The 17,362-nt window shown below is 41.3% G+C and overlaps 1 protein-coding gene across 2 annotated transcripts in view; it reads right to left on the bottom strand.

The window, feature by feature from the left end:
- Positions 1 to 2,810: 2,810 nt before the first annotated feature.
- Positions 2,811 to 17,362, bottom strand: part of LDAH (lipid droplet associated hydrolase) — a 112,242-nt gene continuing 97,690 nt past the window's right edge. For both annotated transcript variants that reach the window (XM_018921240.3, XM_018921225.3), the window contains one exon: positions 2,811 to 5,947. In XM_018921240.3, the coding sequence (XP_018776785.1) occupies positions 5,756 to 5,947 (192 nt within the window). In that variant the 3' untranslated portion in view covers positions 2,811 to 5,755. The remainder of the gene's footprint in view (positions 5,948 to 17,362) is intronic.

The raw sequence follows: 17,362 nt of genomic DNA on the forward strand, positions 1-17,362 counted from the left end.
ATTTTGTACAGATAAGTTTATTAAATATTTTATTGATAAATAGACCTCTGCAAGATTTTCTTTTGATGACTTGTGCTTGTGTCCTAAACCCAGATGTCAAGAGCAGCCTTTGTAAACCACCTTTATTCCCTGGGCTACCTAAGGCGTTAAACCAAAAATGAAATACCCATTCATTTTAAACTGCCTTCCAGGGAAGCCACAGGTATTTTCCAATAAATAAAGTCATAGAACAGTGAGTGTTTGTGATGGATTTATCATCAAATGTACATCCTTTTTCTTCCCTGTGTTTCTGAGTAGTGTTCACCCGCCATGATGAGAAGCTATCAAGCCCCAGCCAGCCAGACAGGATTCCCTCCATTGACTCCATCAGCCTGGACAAGAGAAGGCTCCATGGAGACCTCGTTGTGGACTTCAGTGCTTTAAGCAGGGCTTGTAAAAAAGTGGGAGAGCAAGTTTTTGCATAGGCAGATAGTGATAGGACGAGGGGGAATGGTTTTACACTAAAAGAGGAGAAATCTAGATTGGATATTAGCAGGAAATTCTTTCCTGTCAGGGTGGTGAAGCACTGGAATAGGTTGCCCAGAGAAGCTGGGGATGCCCCAACCCTGGAAGTGTTCAAGGACAGGCTGGACTGAGAGTGTGGTGCTTTAGCAGGTGCTCCTGCAATGGACATCTCCCAGGTGCCTTGGAGACAGAGAGTGAAGGCAATAAGGATTGTGACTGTCTCCTACATCCCTAAGCACACAGTCCTGTGAACATGCAGGTGTGGAGTAAGGCACATTTTGGAGGCATGGAAGGCATCAGGTATGTGCTTTAGACATAGCAAAGCAAACTGAGCTTTCAAGACCCAGAAGAAACATGGAGAACTGAACTGGAGTGAGGCATGGTCATTTCTATTCCCAGTGCACACTGAGTGACTGACCAAGCAGGACCCACCTTTTGGTCAGTGTTCTGCATCCCCACATGCCCATCTTATGGTGACACTGGCCAAAGCAGAGATCTTTTGGTAAAGGTTCCCTGGGCAGGGAGGCAGGATGGCATTTTGCCCCTAGTCCGCTCTGTGAGCAGTTTTACAGGAATGTGCTGTTGTAACAAGCTATTTTCAACAGAGCAGTGAAGGGTGAGAGCAAATGGTTGTTCACCACGTCTTCACTGAAACTGGTGGGAGTGGTGGGGTTTGTGTTCAGTGGTTTTCACTCCACAGCACTGCAGACTACTCAAGTGATTGACAACATAAAGTAGGCAATTTGTAACTGAAGAGAAATCAAAGGCACAGCAAGGACAGAGGAGATGTCCAAGGTCAAACATGAATACAAGAGAAGAAAATGCATAGCATTGGTAAAACATGATCTGAATTGGGGCTGAACCACTCTGGATACTTAAAATCCCGTGGGTTTATCTTGTGATAAGATCTTTCCTATAATCACCAATGATTTGCAGTACCCCCTTCATGATGAGAGCATGTTAGGACATCAAAACATTTATTTTCTGAAAATGGCATTCTTGTGTCCTACAAGTTAGGTCAGAACAGCGGAATACTTTCCAAATTTTAAGGGTGCTGGTTAGGGAAGAGGAGTAGATGAGCCTTGGCATTTGGAAAGCCTGTTTTTCCCAATCCTAAATTATCTCATCCCATGGATTCCTTCTCAGTGTATAAAGCACAGTATTTCCAAGTCTGGGGGCTTTGTTGAAGATGTTCAAAAAGGGGGGGAGCACGAGGCTCTGAGTGTCTGACTGGCAAACCCTGCAGTCAGGTACAGCCAGTCACATGTTTAAAAAACACCTGTATTTTATTAGCTGCTGCAAACTACTTTCTGTAACACAACTATTCTCCTGCAAGCACATTCCTGCAATAGGCAAAACTCAGGCCTTTTACTATCTCAAGTACTCTGAAAGAGTTTTTAATGAAATCCCCCCGTGTCTGTCCCATCTGAGCATGAGTGTCAGCCTGTTCCATAACTTCTGGGTGATGCTACCGAGAGCAGCAATCGCTCCTGGCAGCTGCTCGTGCTGTTACTGCTGGGTTTGCTGCTTGTGCTCAATCCCCATCAGCTGTTCCAGAAATATATGCTGTTCTAATAGTGCCTGGTCACTCACAAACGCTCTCTGGATCCTTATTTTGTACATGTGCCAGGAAAGAGAACATGCCTGCAAGTGAAGAGATTCAGAAACTTATTGTAGTTGGGAGTCTGAGCATGACCTGTGACAGAGTAAAACAAATCTCTTGGGTCTAGTGAGTCTATCCAAACCCAGTAATAGTTTGAGTGACTTTAAAATGATAACACTGAACATCTTGTTTAAAGTCGCTGGCAAAAAGAAAGGGATGGGGGGGGGGGGTGGATGCACACACAAACCCATTTTCTGTAAAATAAATACATAAATGACCTCAGCTGCAGAGAAGAGATTATCTGCTGTGGCTCATGTATGCAATCTGTCTCTGTGAGTCAAGAATCTGGTGTTTAGCTTGGAGTCCAACTCCAAATTCTTCACCATAAACACTGGGCAAGCACTCATCCAGCTTCCTGAAGGGACAAGCCTCACTGATCCACACACTCTATAGCTCATTCAGAGCAGCAAACATGGAGCTGGAAGCAGCAAGGGGAAACTGATTGATTATTTTGGAGAGACTCTGGATAAAAATGCTTAAGCAAGTCAGGTGCCTACCACCCACATATCTTCTGTGCACTTGGCAGATGTCTGCATTGCATGTGAAATTTGGGGTTTGGAAAGTATTTTTGTAGATTTTGTATGCATGAAGTAATAAAGGAGCTGAACTAGAACTAAACAAGTTACCAAAACAAAGAATCAAGTTACATTTTACCATAAATTTCTTTATTTTTGTCATTGGAGTCGTGTACTTTTATTAAAAGGTATCGATCTAGCAAAACACTTGCACATGAGTCAAAGTCACTGCACTAGCAGGGTCACTCGTGTGGTGAGAATCAAGCACAGATGTGAATGACAGTGAGTAGGTGCTACAGCTTACAGTCAATATATTTGTGATAGGTTTTCCAAGAATTCTTAAATAGTCTAAAATAGGCAAAACCACACTGTGTTTTCATGGTAAATTGGCACATTTGGACCACGAGCACTTTTGACACTCTTTGCCTGGGGTGACAATGAACACCATGGGCTTCTGAGGAGCTGGATTCTCACTGTGTGGGATCTGCCCCTCTCAGGAAATACAGCTGTGGAAAGTAGGCCCGTGAGTTTTAGCAATGAATAGAGTAGCAAATTTTCAGATCTTTGCCTTACAGTAACAGCTTCTAGGCGGAAGGTAGCAATTGAATCAATATGGTTTTTATTTTTAATACTAGATAAAATTCTTTTAAGAAAATTGTAAGGCATTCTTCTGCAGTAGATCTGGTCATCAGTGACCAGATCTAATCTCAGTTTAGGTCTTAATGCAGTTAGGATTTAGTAGAACGGATTAACTTTTGTATAAAAGGCATACACAAGTCAAGTACAAGTATTGCTAAATTAATTCCTCAGACAAAGAATACGCATAATGCACTGTAAACAACTGCTTCTCATAGGTGCTTCCAGGCTGTAGTAGTTGCTTGTCATCTTTGGTTAATGCAAGAATCTGTCTGGTCTCAGGAGACCCACTACAACAGCTGAACTCCCACAAACTATGTCTTTGTCCATTCCCTGACTCCACATACTTTGAAGAACAAACGTTTTGTTCAACCAGACCAAGGTGCAAACCAAACCAACCAAGTGAGCTGTGGCTTTTAGGCTGCTGACATACAGACAGGTGCACATGTACATGTATGTGTACATTAATGTATCTCCACCTACGTGCACGTCCTCCTGGCTCTGCCCCAGGGAGCACCTCAGCCAGCAGAGGCAGGGAGCATCTGCCACAAGGCCATCCAGCTGGGATGATCCCAACAGCTGGGGGCTATCACACAGACACAACTATGGATTTCTACAGTGAGCACTAGGATTGTTTTGATCATGACTGAATATGGACCTGTAAAGACAGAAAGTCCCGTGACTCCCCAGTAAGCAGAATCAGTTGCATGGGCATAGTCTCCTCACTTTGAACGTGTCTGGTTCCTCCCCACGCTGCTGAAACTGTGCTCCCAACATTCCTGCCCCACTCATCATGGCCATTTCATTAGGTGGCAGTGTAATTAGAAGATCCACTGGCTAGTCTCAAAACCTAAACCGGCTTCTGATACAGAGAAGGTCACTTAAATCCACTGTCAGTCTGCAGGTTTGAAAACTAGTCCCAAATATCCAGGAACTGAACTCTATTACAAGTTGCTCTAAATATTAGTGAAAGGTTCAAGGGGGGCTTTAGAGAGCATATAAGTGTATAATTGTGTAAGAAAACGAAGCAATTAATTAATCTTTCTGCATCACAGAGAACATTCTCCAATACCATTCTCACATGTATCAAAACTGGTAATAAATCATGTAAGTTTGATACTCAGTGCATCATCTAAATTCATCTTTCTGCAAGGGCAGGACCTCCCCTGACTACTCTGTAGTGTTTTGCTTATTTATAAATGTCTTTATGAACTCCACAGGGAGACTATTTCACAGGTTCGTGGCTAGAAAGCTTTTCCTGATTACACTTGGCTCTGTTCCCCTTACTTGCAATATTTTCATTTCTAGCTATTCCCTGCAACTTCTTTTGTTATCACAACTGGTAGGAAGTTTTTTCTTTTTTTTTTTTTTTCCTATCTGTAAAGGAAAGGGTTCACCAAATGTGAAGAACAGGCAACCTGTCAGCACCATGCAAGGGGTCTGGTTCTCAACAGTAACGTTCATGCCATGTCATGGGTGCAGCCATGGCACAGTAACAGATGTTTTCTGATGGTGAATGTACCTAATTTGTGGCTTGGCAGAAAATTTCATACTTCAGTCCTTAGAGCAAAGAACTGAAATTTAGACATGCATCAAAAGTGGTTCAATTCTTTAAAGTTGCTGAGCAAGCACTGTTCTCATGGACTTCATTAGGAGAGCCAGGCCACCTAGAAGTTGTTATACATGGATTCTGCAATCCATTTTAACTTTTAAATGCTGGCATTTTTGACCAGTGTACTTTGCCTTCTCTACAGTCAACTTAAAAATGAAACACTTGGCCATGTTCCAGGTAAGAGATCCTTATTCCCTTGCTGAGCAGCCACAGATACCTTACAGCATTTCTAATACCCTGTGGAGTCGTGGCAGTGCCCCAAACCCGTGGTGAGACTTGGAGAAACTGCACACCTGATCTCCACATCTTCCCTGAACCCAGCCCAAACTCAGCCTGACCACCGACCCCTCTGACCCAGAGGACACAACGTCAGGGCTGCCCAGGGCCTTGGGCTGTTCTGGCTGCCATGACCTGGCTTACACAGAGGGGTGAGACATGAGGAGAGGGCCAGGCCTTTCACAGCATAGCAGGACCCATTGCCAGGACCCAGCCACATCCTGACACCTCCAGCAGAGAGTGGGGTGGTAGCAGCTCAGGTACAGTTGTGTCAGCATTTTCTAGAGCACCAGCAGACAGTAAATATTCCACCCATTGCCAAGTCTTCCAGAGTCCTGAAGACTCAGGATGAAACTACATAAGCACTGAGTCAATAAAACTATACTTTGGACCAGCCAGTCTCTCTTTAACTTTCTCTAAAACATCTCAATAGAAAACAAGCCATAATCTATAGTAAACAGAAAAAAAATAAGACAGACTCTCTCACAAAAAAAATTACAGATTCACAAAATAATTACACCATTTTCTTGTTGATGACTGAATTAGTGTTTATAATTTGGTCAGATCATCCTGTAGCCAGTCTGTGATCATGGCAGCCATCTCCTTGCTGGCATCGAGCACGAAGGCGTGGCGCAGCCCCTTCTCACAGAGCCGAATGTCCCCGTCGGGAAAATCCATTTTGATCTCATCATAGTAGTGCTGGGGACACCAGCTGTCTCCAGTTCCATAGTAAAAAATCAGCTAGGAAGAAAAGCATATAAATAATCAGTGTGGAATGCTACTGATGGAGCAACCAAAACAATAGTTTGGAAATAAGTAAGGCATCAAATCCTGAGATGCACTGTGAGGAACAGCAGACTGGTACTTCTTGGTTGTTTCCAGGTCTGCAGGTATGATGAAGACAATTAAATGCTTTGCAACTCAGTTTCCTCACCTGCAAAACTGTGGAACACAATAAAGGTTTAACTCTGAAAACAGAAGTCTGCAGATGATAGCCTGGCTGACTTAGTAAATTTCTTACTACGGCTCAAAACATCGAGTTGTCCATGGAGTTCACCCCAAGCAGCCTAGCTGTTGTGTTTTCCATAGCTGTTAGCAGTTTTCTGTGTTAGCTTTCCAGTTATTTAAAAAAAGCAATGACCAGGCACATCTTCACCTATATTATTACATTGTTCAAATCTCCATCCAACCTGACCTTAAATGTTTTCAGGGCTGGGGCATCCACCACCTCTCTGGGCACCTGTGCCAGTGTCTCATCACCCTCACTGTGAGAACGCTTCTTCCTGATAGCCAGTCTGAACTGATCCTCTTTCAGTTTAAAACTACTGCCCCTTGTCCTATTGCAACAGGCCTTGCTAAAAATTTTCTTACATTCTTGATTTTCTTACAGGCCCCTTTAGGTACTGGAAGGTGCTCTAAAGTCTCCCGGAGACTCCTCTTCCCCAGGCTGAACTGTCCCAATTCTCTGTCTTATCCTTGTGAAGTGCTGCCTGTGTGGAGTGCAGGCACCTCCCAGAGACCAACAAACAACTTTCTTCTGGGTTGGAACATGGAACTAGAATTCTGCCAAAGTCCATTTTGTTTTGATCTTGCCCAAACAACCCTGGCTCATGACATACATGAAGCAGGTGCTACCTGCCCTAGAGCCCACCTAAACACGAAAGTTGTAAATTCCAGTTAAATACCATCTTCAGGGAAGTGACTTTTCTCTCTCTTAGAAGCAGTGAATGCCACGTTTCCCCAAGTCTTTGTTTCTCCTCATTTTCATCTCAACTTTGCCTGCTATAGCTATGCTTTTCAATTTCTACAAAGTATATGAGGGGAAAGTAGTTTTCTGGGAGAGAGTAAAAACCTATGGATTTCAGACTGTACAAGAAGAAGATTAATGGGGAGCACTCTTCATACTAAAATGTTTGAATGCAGGTACCAGAAGGATGCTGATTGCTCAACACATCACACACAGCTTGGCCCAGTTCCATTATGCACATTTGTTTCATATTTCATTTCTGTACTTCAGTGAATAATTGAGCAATGCTAACATAAATTAAGGGACAAGAAGTTTTCCTTTCATCACAAATATCTTCAATTCCATCATTTTTGTAGCCATGTGGAATATAAATAAATGGACCCACTGGGGTAGAGGTGGGCTAAGAGCCCAGACTGCATTTCACAAACTATTACAAGGTTTTGTCTAACTCACTTTTCTCTTGCTGAGGTTTGCCCAAATATTGTACTATTGGCTGTATCCAAAATATAGTATCTCAGTTGCACAGACACCAACCCCAGTTATACTTCTATTTATGTGCAAAACATAGAACATAAACCATCCCATGTTAACAAACATTATTGGTTTCCTTCGTCACTAGCTACCTGCTGAATACAAGGTGTGTGTTGTTTGCTCTAGCACAAAATTTCTTTTGATTTTGCCTTCAATTCATCAATCACAAGATATCACACTAGCAAAAGTTCTTCAGAAAAGCCAATGTAAAATGTCAAGATGCATTCAAGCCTTTTGGAAGCAAAACATCTGACCAAATTATGTTTAATGCTGGGCTCCATTACCAACAGATACAGAAATAAAGATTATGAAACTGAGATGGAAAAAAAAGCAATGGAGCAACTCACAATTTAATGGACTAGTCCTTGAAATGATTAGATTTTTTGAAAGGCAAGTCACAGAGACTCATCACAAGATCATTTAGAAAAAGATGAAAAGCCATTTACACTTACAAAGGTGGATAAAATACTTGGCTTAGTCTGCATGGGCTGTGAAATGGGCTGTTCTCCAGGTAGGGTTGTAAACTTGAGAACTCACAGATTTGAAAATGTCTAAATAGAAGATTTATGTGCATTCTTAGCTTGCCCTTGGTATATTTGCATTACAGTTTAATCTTTCACTGCATGATCCAAAGGATCCTTGATTCACTCAGTCCACTGACAGGATGATGTTCAGCTGATGAGCTGCTATTTGATAGTATTTTTCATTTTAAATTCTGTGTGCGGTCTGAGGATTTATTTACTACATATTTCATGGTTTACAGACAGGATTTATTTTCTTTATGCTCTGCATTCCTCTGGCATGCACTACTACAGGATTCACATGCTCCCATTTATTAATTTAGTTTTGCAACACCTTAGTGGCAATTTTTATCTTCATTTTACAGGTGGGGAGCACAGAAATTAATCTCAAACTACATTTATTAATATGAAAGCATGTAGTGTAGAGTGAAACACCTCGAGCTGGTTTTCCAGCTTGTGCAGCATTACACAGTATTGACTGTACTCAAAGGACAGCACTCCTGGACTGCTTTTGCAGGTGCTCTGAAACACTGTTTATCTGTCTGTAATACACATTTCAAGGTTTTAAATGAGATACTCAGAAAAATGAGAACAAACTGTGACTATCTATGAAAAATACTGATGACTTCACCAAGAGCCTATTCTCTTCACAGTTTAGGTGCCTCTACCATCAACTTACTCACTTTCATTTCAATAGGCATTTTACCCCTTCTGCCACAGATGAGGTTGTACATCCTGCTGTCTCCTCCACTACACAGCTCTTTTGGTTAATGAAAGAAGAAAAAGGAAAAGGGATGTTTTAATGAAAGATCAGCACTGCATACTTACACAAAAGGTGTCTGAATTGAGGTCAGTGCTCCCCAGCTGTGAAATGCTTGGTAATGCAACTGGTTTTAGCAGAAGCTGTGTGTACAGTCTGCTGGGCTTCCAGGAGGTAAACCAAACCCCACGTATTTCACATGTGGCACCTACAAGTACTGCCAACAGTGTCAACACCTCTAGATTTGCTGCTTTAGGCCTCTGTTCCTTAAGGTCCTGGTGTAATTGAAAGAAGCAGAACTGTCAGCTTCTGGCCAGAGGAGCATGGCACACCTTCCTGCTGGTGTCACACTGGAGGCATCCAACACAGAAATTAATGATTTAGTTTGAAAATCTATGGTGTGTTTTTGAAGCAAATGTCCAGTTTGTCCATATTTACCATACTTTGGTTACCATACTTTGGACCACATGGAGTCCTTCCAACTGAAACTAAAGCAAAGCTGCTCTTCAGGATCACACTTAAAAAGCTCCAGTCACCAATGGACATTTAGCCAACTGTTGGCCAAAATAATAACCCTCTCAAGTACCTCCAGGTACCTCAGGACCTGGAACACCAGGTCCTCACTACTTACTATCCATCTCTACAAATTCTCTTATGTTGTTCTGCTTCTGTTCTTAAGGCAAACATAGTAAATGGCATCTGCTGAGAACAAGAACAATAAGATTTTGGAAATTTAGGTTCCATTCCAAGCAGAAAAGGGCAGAACTTTTACCAACTACTGGTCTTGTTGTCCAGTCATTTGCTCACTCTTTACAGGTATGACTTCTTGAGATCCTTTCTGGTCTCAAGACTGCCCTACACCCCCTTTGGTTCTTTATTTCAATTTTATTCTCTATATCTCATTATTACCAATTCCAGCTACCTCTGCTTCCATTCTAGTCAGCCTTCTTGCCCTGCAAAGTCCAGATTTCAGTCTCCTGGGTCCTCTATCTCATTTTGAGTCCCAACTCCAACCCTGGTTGTTTTTTCTAGAGCCCCTACTCCCAGCACTGTTCCTCAAGCACCTCTCAGAGTAGCAGTTGTTCCTGTCAGCAGGGCTGGGTTCAGTTGAGCATAAAACCATCTATGTACAGGTCACTGTCGTGTGGTGTTTGCATGTGTACCAGGCACCCCAATTTCCATCACACATTCAGGAAAGATGGCCTTCCTTGGGTAGTTCCAATCCACCACCTCCTATAGCAGCAGAAGCTTTCCTTTGGCCAAACAAACAGAACCTTTGGTTCTTCCTGCCTCCTCCTCCTCCTCCTCTCTGTTTACTGCTCCCTCACTAGTTACCTCTTTACTAGCTCAGCATGTGTCTCCTCTTCACTGGAATGAGAAGCTTCCCTCTCCAAGCTAGGAACAGCCACCATGAGAAAATAGTTCATTTTCCCTGAGCTTTATTTGTAGACATTGTAGAATCCTTTGGATTGAAATAAAACCAGTCAAGGTAGGACAAACACGTGTGTCATACATGCAACTAAGAAAGGTTTGGGTCTGTTATAACCAACTAAGAACAGTTTTTAAACAGAAGATTTGGGGAACTTGATTTGATGCTGCAGTTATTTTGCCTGCTTATTTCACGTGCAGGTGTTGGTGTGTGCACTCTGTCCATGTGCCCATGCCTACACATGAAAAACTTTAACAGAAGTGATTTTTAATTTCAAATTCTTCCTTATTACTGGATTATGAGAAAAAAAAAGACTGCAACCAAGGTGTAAATTTTCAGTGATCCAGATGTTGGCACAGAGCCTAGGAAACCTGACAGCTACTTGACTGCCATTTATGAGACTGACCATCTCCTTCTGAATGACAAAATGAATCTGCTCTTTGCCTGTGTCACACACAGACATGAAATACACAGACTTTAAAATGTCACCCTCTTTCCTAATACGTTTAAGCACAATTTTAGATATATTTAAATAAAAGTTTCCAGAATCCATCTTCCCATCTTAATTTTAACATCAGGAGCTTTGTTATTGCAGCAGGCAGGCAGGAATAATTAACAAACCATGTGTAACCAGAGGCACATGGGATCTCCATTAGTGTAGGGAACACTGGCATGCACTATATGGCCTACATGGATCTGTAAAATGCATATTTTCCTGTGGATGGTGGATGGCTGTAAAGACATCCTGAGTCAGCACAACCACTGCACCAGCAATGGAAAGCTGCTGCCAATCTAAGCATTCAGAAATGATGAGTCAGGCCCCCAAAATAATTAGACTAGCTTAAAAATAAACAGATTTGCAAAACAATAAATAGGAAGTTCTTTCTGGTTTTGCTATGTGCTTAAACTTTCCAATATTTTAATTTTTTAAAAACTTTTCTGCCATGAGGGTGAGAGGATTATCTTTTTTTCTTTTTCAATATTGAATGGTGAGACTTCCAGGTATTCCTGACTCAGAAGGGAAATGGCACCTACCACTGGACATGACAAAGACTTTATGATTCCTGATGCAATATCCTGCTTGCTATGAGTGACTAAAACATGCCCTCCTTCAGGATCTCCTGATCCTGTAGGCACAGTGAAGGGGACGTGGGCTGTCTTTGCCAGCCATTTCAATGCTGTATTTGAAATAGTTATGCAATTTCTAAACTCCAAATAGCTTTAAAATAACAGCAGTATTCTTAGATGATGATTTATCATTAAATGGCTCAGAAGTATTTTCAGCCTTAAAATACTGTAAAATAAAACACAAGTCTGTAAAATAAAACACAAGTCCAAATAGTGCTCTGTCAGCCTCATACCCTGTAATATGGTATTTGTACTCTGACACTGCACAATGATGGCAGCTGCTAAGTAAACATCAGAAGAATCTGAGATTTGTATCAACAGGATGTTTACATTTTAAAGAGTTTCTAAGAAAATAATAAAGATTTCCTGCAGTTGACTCCACTTGTCATAGTATGTATGACAGTTCACAGAAAGTGAATTACAGAGAGATTTCTTTTCTGCCTCTTCTGTAACTGTCAAAGACCAGCCCTGAAAAAAAAATCAAAAAAGTTAAAACTTATTAATTGATTTTTTTCTGTTTCTCTGGAATTTGGTACATGTTATAACAACTTCAGGATCTTATTACATGGGCAGGCACCACTGCAGCTGATAGCCAAGAGTGAAGGACTGATCTCTGTGGATATAAAGGAGTGGCACACATGCAATAGCAGGACTGCCCCAGTGTCCTTGCTGAAATCCTTGTCTCTGATACATTCACATTTTATCAGTATTACTCCCACATGCATTCACTGGCTGCTCCAGCAGCTTCTCTCTGGGTGACATCTCTCAACAGTAACCAGTTTCATTTGTTCTTGGATGAAAACTAGTTTAAAAGGCATTATCCCAGAATTAATTTTAGTTTCAACCCAGGTTTATAGAAAATTACTTAGCTTCTCTGGAATTACAAAAGTGTCTCCACCTTATCCTGCCAAAAGAATAGGGGAACAGACTCGTTTGGGACATACTTTTTAAAATCTGCTTCAGTTGTACTTTGGCTTCTGGGAATTCAAAGAGCTGGCACTGCCTTAGGAAGCCCTAAATGCTTTGGGATATGGTTCTCTGAGGTACCATCTCTTTCTCTCATGATGCTGCCATGGTTGAGATCAGCCAGTTTGATGGTAAGGTCCTGGGGAACTTGCTTCTCAGCTTGTTTTACAAGAACTGGGTTTTCTCAGCTTTCCAAGGGCAGTGTGAAACCAAATGTTTTCAGTTGGATTGTTTGGAGAAAAGGAAGTTGACAATCTGGGTCCTGATGCTCTTTTACTGCACCTGTAGGACTTGCAGTGAAGGTGTAATGGGTAGTTCCTTGTGCGGAGTTTATTTAACATCATGGTGGTCAGTTGTTAAGCCAGCATAAATAAAAAACAAAACCAGCTTCCCTGTCTGGAAAGGAGGTGAAGAAACATTTTACTATCAGAAAAATTAGGATTCAATCTCTTAGACAGGCCTGATGTAGTGGCTATTTTGCATGTGATTCCAGGTGTGTGAGGGCTCTCCCCAGTGTCAAGTATTCTCACACAGTTTTCTTGCCTTTATCAATGTTGAGACTTGGTACATCAACAAAGGGAAAACTCTGCTGCAGTTTATTATCAACACTACTGGCTGCTCTGCACAAAGACCCATGAGATCAACAGAGACCACTTTTATTTCCACTTTCTCACAGATAATGATGGGTCAAACTCAATGCAAAGTAAAACTGTGCTTTTAAAAAGGATGCACAGGATTTATCAACAAATCAGGATGATTAACTTATTTATATTATCTATGTTACTTTTAAAGACTTAAAAGCATTTTGAGGGTATATATTTAGATGTGTCAGGAACATGAACATTTCAGAAGTCAAGTCTGTATAAATACCAAAATAAAAACAAACAGACCTGAAACCCTTATTCAAGCAATACTACTGCTGGGACAGATTCTTCCAACTGTATTTACTGCAAACAGTTTTTCCTTTTGAGTATCAGCCTGACACAGTCTACATTCAGTAGGACTTAATGTAAGTCAAATGTCTCTTGCAACAGCAGGATCAGAATCTGGCTGTAAAAGGCAATGCTCCCCAGTGGGGTGCACAGTGGGAACTAAGAAATAAAGGGGTAGTAAGTAGTTGATGGTAACTTTTAAATATTCTTCAGAAGGCTGGGGAAATACTGCTATCTTTGCACATTGTGTGCAGCACACACCTTATATCCACCCCAAAAATTTTGGAAATTCTTGTCATCACTTCTTTACTAGAATACCACACAGCACAAATGATGGTAACAGGCACTCAGTTACAGAGTAAATGAAACATCACAGCTAAGTATATAGTGGTACACTGACTTTTTAAAATGCTCACTGGGATCCTTTTCCTCCAAGGAGAGAAGCTGCTGATCCCTGATTAGGCATTCTGGGCACTTCAAAGAAAAGCTTGTTCTTGTGGTTAAATGACACAGGCACCAAAATCCCCAAGCAGATGTGCAAATTCCCTGGCTTCAACTCTGCACCTCCAGGGAGTGGAAGCCAAAAAGGATGTGAGACCAGCCAAAAAAAGAGGTGTTCTTGGCTAGAGAGAACACTTTGCACCTATTCAGAAAGAGTCTTTGGAAGGTTTTTCACAAATGTAGGCAAGCACCTCACTCAGGCTGTGGGCAGGCAAAGTATTTGTAACATTCTTTTAAGCATGTATCTTCAGATCATGCTCCTGTCAATGGGAATCACAACTAAGCCACATGGATGTCTACAGAGACTCAAACAAAAAGACTAGGCAACATCAAAACAGTTGCTTCAGGGGTCAAAATAGTTCTTGGTTGCTTAGTTTAACAAAATTTCTCTAGCAAGGACAATTTTGCAAAAGAAAAGCCTAGCACTTCTCTGTTGAAAGGAAATACTTAGTTCTTCAGCCTTTATTCCACATCCCTGCATGTCACTGTTTAGTTGATACTTTTGGAGAACATATTATCTATGGCATCATTGGTGTGATATAAACTTGCACTGCTATAAATTCTAAATCCGCCACTGGAATAAGCACGAAGTAGTAAACAAAGACTTCATTAATTCAATTTTTTCAACACTGTACTTCTTCCCCACTTAATCATCTATAAGGTCTATAAGCCACCTACAATATAAACTTCCATGTTTGAGTGAAAATAGGTTAATATGTCAATAAATTTCCAGTTTGTAACTTTCATCTTTGTATCTATACTTCAGATGTTTCCTGTCTTTTTCCTTATGCAATCAATGCAACTGCTACACCAGACCACTGGCAAAAAACTCAAGGAACATATAAATGTTTTTGGATAAACATGCCAATCAAAAGAATCCTGATTTGCAGTTGGAGGAGATGGTTTATGATCTTAAAAAATTATGAAACACTACAAAAGTTCACTGATTCAAGAATTCCTGAAGCCTGTGGAAGCTCTTCAATGGATTTAAAAGGGCTCTGGAGCAGATCCTACATTTCAAAATAGGACTATTGTGTATTACACATGGACCAATGAACCAGATATATCTCTCAATAAATACAAAATCTGAGGGGTGATTATTTTAGGAGAATTTCCTCTGTAAGCACCTAGTTTTACCCTTTCATGCAATTATCTTCTTGATTTATATAAGGTTATATTTATTATAACAGATTTATATGCTTAGAAAAAGGCTCAATAAGGCTAAGTCTTAAAAGAGAGCAATGAGCAGGACATGATGCAAACTTAAAAAGCTAAGTTCTGTAGAGAACCTCTATAAGGAAATATCAGTGTCCATTCCAGGCATGCTAGTGAATGCCCAATTTTCCTCTGCCTTTTAAATTTTTTTTATTCTGTTTGTAAAAGCTTCATGATGCCTAGTGCTGATCCATCTTTTAAGAACATGCAATTACACCCACTTCCTTTTGTGCAGGAATTACAATAAACTTCCTCTAGTTCAGTAGTATCTTTGCCTCCAGCTTCTGTTAGGAAAGGGAGTTGGTGTTATTACAGTGAATGAACATAGGTAGCTGAGCTTAGACATGATCAGCTAATAATTAACCTCCAGATGTGAGGAAATCTTCTATCAGTATCCCTTACCTTATTTGTTTGGATTTTCTGGTTTATCACAGCCCCCCATGTCACTGCAATATGAAGCTCAAATTCCTGTACATCCATGTACAGCTGGATCTGGACAAACAGTTTTACACAATATTTTAAGGCTCTGTCATATATTACTTCATTAGAAGACAGGTCTCCATCCTCCTCATACAGTTCCACTGCTATTTAATGTGCACAAGTCCTGACTCTAAAAGAGTTTAAGTGAAAAACCTCACTTAATTATCCAAACAATATTCCAGCTCCCATTCTTTCAACATAAATCCAAGCAATTAACTTTGTTAGACTAAGAATCTGCAGTCTGGTGATAAAATTTCTCCTGCTCCCTAGCTAGTATTAATTATATTTAAACCTGGACATGGAAAGATTGGAATAATTTTGTGTCTCTTCTTTCAGATCACAGAATGCAAATAAGATCCAGAAATAACTTTTCTATTCCGCAGCAGCTGGCAAAGTCAGGTGTTAAGATTGGCTTTTACCATATGATCACAGTGACTACTAAACAGTATAAATTTTTTGAAGTAACAGCTTGCCAGTTCTATAGCAACTTGGACTATAGTTCCTGTTTTTATAAACTTCCAACCTTTATAAGTTAAGCCCATTTTTATTGTCAATACTCTTCAAATTTAACATGATGCCAACTGAAAATTTTTCCCTTAATTCTTACATTCCCAGAAATTACTAGAAGATGAAAAAAGGGAAGGATTTAGCTTCACTTTTAAACCTGCTTTTTCTTCAGTTAACTAACTCTTACAAGCTTGCTGCAGCTTTTTGTTTTCTTGAGTATGTTTGCCACACATGTATGAGGTCACAGAAGAATCAATAAAAGAAAGTTAACACAGGTTTAAAACAGCCCCTGCCTGCCAAGGCCATGCTTAGATTGACAGAGTCAACAAAAGCACAGATGGAGCAGACTAGGACACCTGCAAGCTTTACTGTTAGCTATGGGCCTTCATTCAGTACAAGAAATCAGAGTTTTCATCTGATCGACCACCTGAAGTCACTGGAGCTGCAGCTGATTGTCACCACCACCATCCCACCCAACAAAGCATTCCTGCTTGACTTCAAGCACATGTGCTTGTGATTAACATTTCCTCCAGTCCTGCTCGAGGAATCCTGCTCCTGCACTCCTCACTTGGTACCCTGGCCAACACAGGGACCTGCAGTCCCACCCTTCAGGGCACTGACAGCCCTCACCAGCCCTGCCTGGCCCCAGGGTCTCCAGCTCTGTCCTTTAGTCTCATCCTCCCAAGCTACATTGTGCAGTGACTGCAGCCCTGGTCCTGTGTCCCAGACCAACTTCAGATCTACACTGTACACAGCCTGACTCCGGGATGGCTCCCATCTTGCAGCTCCCAATCTACCATGCCTTTGGTAATCCCTCCTGGATAGACTTGGACCCACATTGTAGCCTTGTCTCCACTCCTGTCTCTGCCCCTGTCCCCTTTTGCTCCTGACTGGATTCTCTGGAGGGATGCTGGACCTGTTACATTGCTTTGCCTTGTCTGGAACAGTAAATAGACCCTGCTCCTGTGCTCTGCTCAGGTGCTGTGGGACTGCATCCTGCTTGGAGAGGGCACTGCCTGTGTGTGGTCAGCCTTGGCCCACGTTTCAGGGAGCAGGCAGACCCTCCAGCTCCCTGACACTCGGAGGAGTGATTCAGTCAATAAAATCAACCATACTCCTTGAATTCACTGGGCTTTGGACCAACCTATGGAAAGTTTTTTTTTTTTAAGAAAATGGGAGTATTTGCAGTCTGCAAGATGAGCCCTTCAGTCTCTTCACTGAGATTCCCCACAAAGTACAGAACGAACTTTGAGTGCTCTGCAACAAAAAAGAGAAAGCCCAGGCATGTCAGGTACAGTACAGGGATCCCTGTTAATGTGTGCTACTTCAACCCCTTTAAAATATGAACATACCTTCTGAAGTGCAGAGAAGGCAAATGGGCTAACTAAAATATAAATATTTTCAGCCACAAAAAGAAAGACTGCTTTATGAAATGAACT

Source organism: Serinus canaria, chromosome 3 (assembly GCF_022539315.1).
Source record: "Serinus canaria isolate serCan28SL12 chromosome 3, serCan2020, whole genome shotgun sequence".
Classification (NCBI taxonomy): Eukaryota; Metazoa; Chordata; class Aves; order Passeriformes; family Fringillidae; genus Serinus; species Serinus canaria.